General features: G+C 37.9%; 1 protein-coding gene across 1 annotated transcript in view; it reads right to left on the reverse strand.

The window, feature by feature from the left end:
* The window catches only part of LOC104771544 (proteasome subunit alpha type-6-B), a 2,549-nt gene extending 2,138 nt beyond the window's left edge, over nucleotides 1-411 (reverse strand). The window contains exons 1-2 of the mRNA XM_010496080.2: nucleotides 197-411; nucleotides 13-107 (exon numbers count right to left, since the gene is read on the reverse strand). Of these exons, the coding sequence (XP_010494382.1) occupies nucleotides 13-107; nucleotides 197-272 (171 nt within the window). The 5' untranslated portion in view covers nucleotides 273-411. The remainder of the gene's footprint in view (nucleotides 1-12; nucleotides 108-196) is intronic.

Consider the following 8,037-nt stretch of genomic DNA (forward strand, 5'->3'; position numbering starts at 1 on the left):
GGGGAAACTCACTGGAACTTTCTTCTGGGTAACAACGCAAACTGAATCTTTTCCACGAACACCGATCGATGTGATTCCAGCTGCTTTCACGGCTTTGAATGCATACTCTACAGAGTTCGAAACCAGTGATATCAGTTTTTTTTTCTTTCTAAGGCTTCTAACGAAAAAGGTCGAAGAGGAGTTTGGATTTACTTACCGACTTGGAAGAGACGACCTTCTGGAGAGAAGATTGTGATGTGACGATCGTAGCCAGCGCCGCTTCCTCTACTCATTTTTTTTTTTTTCTCAATGAAGAAGATTCAATTACCCAAAAACCCTTTTTTACAAAAACGGAAGTTCGAATTTTGTTTTTTCTCTGTTCTGTGATCGATCTAATTAATAGAGACGAGAGAATAGAAGAAGGCTTTGTCTTCAAGACAGGAAAAAGATTGCCGGAGCTGAAAGTCAATTTCTTAAACTACCCTCGAAAGTAACATTAATTACAAGTTTTGATACTCTTTTTGTTTTTTTCTTTCTAAAGTACTCCTTTTATTTTGGTATGGATTTTACGTGAAAGTGTAACTCCGGGATCGTAATCGTATAGTGAATTTGGATAATGATTTAATTGTATTCGAAATCACTTTTTTTTTAAAGAGTATTCAATTTTTCTCTCATGTTTTTGGCTACAGGAAATCTCTTCTTCGAAAATACGGTTGGGTTTTCCTTCTAGTGGAGAAACCAATTGGGTTTGATTAACCACACTTGAACTTGAGCCATTATATTAGTCCATGAGATTAATATTGGGCTTTAGATTATGAGACACTATATAAAGACTTTTAACCTAATTATTGGCATAAGGAAAAATAGAGAGAAGAAAGTTGATTTTCGGATCTAGGGAAGAAGAGAAAAACAGAATTTCTAGGGTTTGGTGTTTTGCACGTTTAGACATTCAAACAAGCTCCGATCTGGCTGATTTTTGGAGAGTAGCTTCATGACTCAGTGTTCTACATATTTGACGGTGGAGATCTTGTTTCAACGGTTGGTTTGTGAGAAATCTGAGTTTTAGCGTGACTGGTCGTGTCTGGAATTTTCAGATTTTTCTGCAACATCTGTCTTGAGTGTTTGTAAGATCCAACGGTGAGTTCTTCTCGGTTTGAGCTGAAATTTTGCAGAGTTGTTCCTGACCTGTTTATCTAGGATTTGTACGGTGGAGATCTGAATAGGTTGCCGGAATCTTAGTGAATCTAGAGTCGTTTGGAACTGCATATTTTTAGCCTTTTGTGTTCTCTCTCTTGTGTTGTTTTCTTATTGAGATTGCTACTTGTAGCCTTAGTCTCTGGAGAGGACGTGGTTGTACTCAAATACATTGGTGATAGTGGAATTTTGAGTGGACTACGGTCCTGTGGTTTTTACTCCTCGCATTGGGGAGGTTTTCCACGTATAATTCTGTGTCTTATTTATTTTACGCTCTACCAAGTTTATTATATTTTCCTCACAAGTTCACATAAGTTAGGGTGAAACTTTATTCCGCTGCGCAACTGTGCGTTGTTTCCCCAACAAAGTGGTATCAGAGCTTTGGTTTAATAACTTTGGTTATTAGTTACTTTTGTGAACGATGGAAAATATGGGTAGAATGATAAGCTTGAATGGTTCTAATTATCATCTATGGAAAGGCAAGATGGAAGATTTGCTTTTCGTGAAGGAATTTCATGTTCCTGTCTTTGAGGAGAAGAAACCTGAAGATAAGACTGATGATCAGTGGAAATTGCAGCATCGCCAAGTGTGTGGTTTGATAAGGCAATGGGTAGATGATAATGTGTTGAATCATATTGAAAATGAGACTAATGCTCGTTCTTTGTGGTTGAAGCTGGAGCAACTGTTTGCTCGAAAGACCGGGAATAATAAGATGTACATGATCAAGAAGTTGATTGAGTTGAGGTATCAGGAGGGAACTCCGATGACTGATCACTTAAATGTGTTTCAGGGGCTGCTTAATAAACTTTCTGATATGGGAGTCAAGTTTGAGGATGAGATTCACGGTTTGTGGCTTCTTGGTACATTACGAGATTCTTGGGAGGTGTTTAGGATGTCTCTTTGTAACTCCGCGTCGAATGGTGCTATTTCGATGGATGTAGTGAAGAACAGTGTCTTGAATAAGGAAGCTAGAAGACAGTCTAATGCTAGTTCCTCGCGTTCAGATGTGTTGGTTACTGAGTCAAGGGGGAGGAGCACAATTAGAGAGCCCAAGAATGATAAGAACAGGAGCAGGAGCAAATCTAATAAATTTGCAAATATGGAGTGTCACTACTGTCACAAGAAAGGACACTTGAAGAAAGATTGCTGGAAGTTGAAAAGAGATAACAAGCAGCAAGGAAAGCAAGAAGAAGTAGATCGAGTGACAATCACTGACGATCAGTTTCTCATTCTTCTTGAGAATGTTGCCATCAATGTATGTCAGGACACCAGCTGGGTGATTGATAGTGGAGCTACTACTCATGCTACATCCCAACGGGATTTGTATTCTACCTATACTTCGGGTAGTTATGGTTCTGTGAAGATGGGAAATGATGGTTTAGCTCAGGTTGTTGGCATTGGTGATATTTGCTTGGAGACTAGTCTTGGGACTAGACTTATGCTTAAGGATGTTAAGCATGTCCCAGATCTTCGGATGAATTTGATATCTACGGGAAGACTTGATGATGAAGGTTTCTACAGTTTACACGGTGGTGGTAAATGGAAGCTTTCACATGGTTCTATGGTTGTGGCTCGAGGTGAGAAGCTTTCATCTTTCTACTTGATGCATGCTAAGGTCTCCAAAGATAATGTTAATGCTTTGGAGGATGATGTCATGGAGTTGTGGCATAAGAGACTCGGTCACATAAGTGAGAAAGGATTGTCTGTGTTGTCTAAGAAGGAGGTTATTCCAACTATCTCCGGTTCACACTTGAAGAAGTGTGCACATTGTTTGAGGGGTAAACAACACAGAGTCTCTTTCAAGTCTTCTGCGCCTTCTAGAAAACCTCAAGTACTTGATTTGGTGCATTCAGATGTATGTGGTCCAATGAAGACAAAATCTCTTGGTGGTGCATCATATTTTGTCACTTTCATTGATGATCATTCAAGGAAGTTGTGGGTTTTTACTATGAAGACGAAAGATCAGGTTCTGGGATACTTTAAGCATTTTGTGGCATTGGTTGAGAGACAGACAGGAAAGAAGTTGAAGTGTATCCGCAGTGATAATGGTGGAGAGTATTCTGGACCATTTGATGCTTATTGCACAGAACATGGTATTAGGCATCAGTTCACGCCACCTAAGACTCCACAGTTGAATGGGTTGGCTGAAAGAATGAACAGGACGATTGTCGAGAGGGTTAGATGTTTGATTTCACAATCAGGTTTGGCACAGACTTTCTGGGGTGAGGCTTTGAGCTCAGTTATTCACGTGTTGAATTTATCACCAAATGCTCCATTGGAGGGTGATATTCCAGAAAGGGTTTGGACTGGTAAGGATGTTTCTTATGGTCATTTGAGGGTCTTTGGGTGTAAGGCATTTGTTCATATTCCCAAAGATGAGAGGTCGAAGCTTGAGATGAAGTCGCGACAATGTGTGTTCATTGGTTATGGTCAGGATGAGTTTGGGTACAGATTTTATGATCCCGTTGAGAAAAAGCTCATTAGGAGCAGAGATGTTGTGTTCATGGAAGATCAAACGATAAAGGACATTGAAAAGTCCGGAAAACCAGCTCAGAGTAATGAGAGTTTGATTGATTTAGAGGTTATTCCTTCTACATCGGTCCACGGTCAGGTTGAGGGTGAGGTTCATGTTGATACACCTGGTGCAGATGCTTCCGCACATGATGATGGTACTGGTGATCATGGTGACGATCATGGTGAGACACCAACTACCGAGAATCCACCTATTGTTAGAAGATCTGAGAGTGGTCTTATACCGTCGACTAGGTATAATCCTGGTGAGTATGTGTTACTTACTGATGGGGGAGAACCTGAAAGCTATAGTGAAGCTTTGGAAGATGAACACAAGGAGAAATGGCATGATGCCATGGGTGACGAGATGGATTCTTTTGAAGAGAACCATACTCTTGAGTTGGTGAAGTTGCCTAAAGGTAAAAAGGCTTTGCTTAATAAGTGGGTGTATAAGATTAAGCATGATGAGACCAGTTTGTCACCTCGATACAAGGCTAGGTTGGTTGTGAAAGGATACGGCCAAAAGAAAGGAGTTGATTTTGATGAAATATTTTCTCCTGTTGTGAAGATGTCATCCATTCGGGTTGTACTTGGATTGGCAGCAAGTCTTGATCTAGAGGTTGAGCAAATGGATGTAAAAACTGCTTTTCTTCATGGTGATTTGGAGGAAGAGATTTACATGGTACAACCGGAAGGCTTTGTGAAAAAGGGTGAAGAGGATTTAGTTTGCCGTTTGAAGAAAAGCCTTTATGGATTGAAGCAGGCACCGAGACAGTGGTACATGAAGTTCAAGTCTGTTATGGGGGAGCATGGTTATAAAGAGACTACTTCTGATCAGTGTGTGTTTGTGCAGAGGTTTGGTGATGATGATTTTATCATCTTGCTGTTGTATGTTGATGACATGTTGATTGTGGGCAAGAACTTGAGCAGAATTGAGGAGCTGAAGAAGCAGCTTAGCAAGTCCTTTGCCATGAAAGATTTGGGTCCAGCGAAACAGATTCTTGGTATGAGAATTGTTAGAGACAGAGGTGAGAAGCTGATTCACTTGTCTCAAGAGAAGTACATTGAGAAAGTACTTAAAAGGTTTCACATGGATAAGTCTAAAGCTGTTGTTACTCCTCTTCCAACAGCTTTAGTCCAAAAACAAAGTTGGAGAAGGAAGATATGGCAAGGGTTCCATATGCTTCTGCTGTTGGTAGTTTGATGTATGCCATGGAATGTACAAGACCAGATATAGCTCACGCTGTTGGTGTTGTTAGTCGTTTTGTCTCCAATCCTGGAAAAAAACACTGGAATACTGTGAAGTGGATTTTGAAATATCTTCGAGGGACTTCTGATTTGAAGCTTACTTTTGGAGGTGATAATGCATTGCTTGTTAGTTATACTGATTCTGATTTGTTAGGAGAAGTTGATTCTAGTAAGTCTACTTCGGGTTACTTGGTAACATTTGCGGGTGGAGCTGTTGCATGGCAGTCAAGATTACAAAAGTGTGTCGCACTTTCTACCACTGAAGCTGAGTTCATAGCTGCAACTGAAGCTTGTAAGGAGTTGTTGTGGATGAAGGGTTTTTGTGAAGATATTGGTTTCAAGCAGAATAAGTATGTGCTGTTTTGTGATAGTCAAAGCGCAATTTGTCTTGGAAAGAACTCTACATTTCATTCGCGTTCAAAGCACATTAATAGGAGATATCATTGGATACGTGATGTGGTTGCTTCTAAAGAAGTGGAACTTGAAAAGATTGATACGGATGATAATGGAGCTGATATGATGACAAAGTCATTGCCGAGGGGGAAGCTTGAAGTTTGCCGAGGGATAGCCGGGATGGCTGTTTCCTCCACCTAGTCGGAGGGGGAGGTTGTTGGGTTTTCCTCCTAGTGGGGAAACCAATTGGGTTTGGTTAACCAAACCTGGACTTGGGCCATTATCTTAGTCCATGAGATTAATATTGGGCTTTAGGTTATGAGACACTATATAAAGACTCTTAACCTAATTATTGGCATAAGGAAAAATAGAGAGAAGAGAGTTGATTTTCGGATCTAGAGAAGAAGAGAAAAACAGAACCTTTAGGGTTTGGTGTTTTGCACGTTTGGACATTCAAACGAGCTCCGATCTGGCTGATTTTTGGAGAGTAGCTACGTGACTCAGTGTTCTACATATTTGACGGTGGAGATCTTGTTTCAACGGTTGGTTTGTGAGAAATCTGAGTTTTAGCAATTTCTAATCTCGTTTTTCTTTCACTGTTTTTGTTGTGGAGAAGCATAATACTTATAACGCTCAATGATTTCGACGTATGTATGCAACTGTACGTTTAAACAATATAACCATTCACCAAAAGTTGTGATAACTACTGAATCACCACCGTTGATTAACAACTTAAAACACCAACAAAATATTACTTCACTATGACACCAATTATTTCTAAACTGCTGATCGATAGCGAACCTTACTCTACTGAAGACAGCTATCCGTCTACTACATAATCTACACACTTTTTGAGATGGAAACCATATATATGAAGCTGGAGCAACTTTCCTTTGGTTTTTAGTCACAACGAGCCACACACTTCACTCATACTTCCAATCGCATGATATCAAAATCATCAGCGAATCACCGCTGAAGAACGTCCTAAGCAAGTCAGAAACCTACATATATGCTTAATGAATTAGGGCAGTTCAACATGGCAACATTCAATACGTAGCACACATGACAATTAAATCTCAGTCACTCAGCTGTTTTCTCGCGAATTTCACCACTTATAGTGGCAATCAAAATCATCGCAACGATCAGTCCTTCTATTCGATAAAAACTCTTTGTTAATGGGGCTAGCAATTTCCGAGGAGCTCGGTTGGACATCTTCCTCATTTTCTCGAAAGGAGACACCGCTCATCACACTGTCTGATGCAAGTTTCCACGACCAACAATGAGGTCGCCTACGAGGCAGTTGTTGATTCAAATCGCTTTTGATCTCGACGTAGAACACATTGATATCTGCAGCAGCAACTACTAGTTACCTCAATGTAGAACACACTGAACACACAAACTTGTAATAGTATTTTTGAAAAAATAAATTAATAATAGTATTTTTGGAACAAAAACTTAATCTAGATTATAAACTTTTTGATTTAATGTTCACTAGATTATAATAAGCTTTTTACAAAGCCAAATTTAAAAGAAAAAAAAAGTCGAATCGAACAATTGAAGAGTCGTTAATGAGTAATGACTTAATGTGGTTTGAGTTTGACGGTCGAGCACGAGCAAAGACATTCGGATCGATGGAGACGACTTGCCATCATGCATGCAATGATCAACAACATTATTTATTGCTTTGTTACTTGGACTCGGATGAAGAATCAGTATTCAATTTAGTGGCTCAAGATCCAGTCTATCAATTCATTATTGATTTTTTAAATCATGTTTGATTTGTTTTTTTTTTAAACTAATATAATATTTAGATGGTAGTAGATTTTACAATAGTTTTTAGATTTTGTTTTTCAAAAATCTATTTTTTCCATTCAAGTTTTAGCCAAAATAGATTTATTTAAAAATAGTCACCATTTTAAAAACTAACAACCATTCATGGTCTTAGTCCCATGTAGTAGTAGGTACATTCTAACAAATTCATTTTGTAGAAAACCAAAAGTTTTTTGCGAGAGAGATAATAAGTGGGAACAGATATTTCATAAACGAGTCATGATCATCACACCACCTCATGTATTGCCAATTGAGTTAAGAGACATAGTTATATAGATAAATCACTTTTTCTAAGATAAATCACTTTGTTTGTTGTTGTTAAGTTTTCATGAATTGAAAAATATCTCAGAACTTAAACAAATTTTGCTAAAACAAAAGATCATTAATTCAGAAAAACAATCCACAATACCATGTTTTAATGATTGAATTACTCTTTTTTTTTTCCAGTCTCTAGTCAATTAGAAATATTAATTTAAACTAATAAATCATATGCTTTCGAAATATATGTTTTGGTATTAGTCCATATATTTTCGAAAAATGGAGAATTCCCTAAAAGGAAGAGTTCTAAATAGATTTTGCAGTTTTTAATTTTAAAACCCATTTTTAATTATTTAAATAAACTGTGTATTTCATTTTTAGTTTGTTAATCGTTATTTAGTCTTATATATTGATAATTTAGTTTTCTAATGGAAAGTTAAGAAAACAAAAGTTATGATATTTTTGTGAATTCCCCATTGAAAATGTTTACAAGCCATAAATATGGTAAGAAAAAAAAAAACAAAATTGGTCTGCACAATTTATATAATTTCCCATGCATATACGACATAAATTGTTCATTAGCAGAATGCAATGGTTTTCATCAAAGAAAAATAAAGCAGAATA

Source organism: Camelina sativa, chromosome 20 (genome assembly GCF_000633955.1).
Source record: "Camelina sativa cultivar DH55 chromosome 20, Cs, whole genome shotgun sequence".
Lineage (NCBI taxonomy): Eukaryota > Viridiplantae > Streptophyta > Magnoliopsida > Brassicales > Brassicaceae > Camelina > Camelina sativa.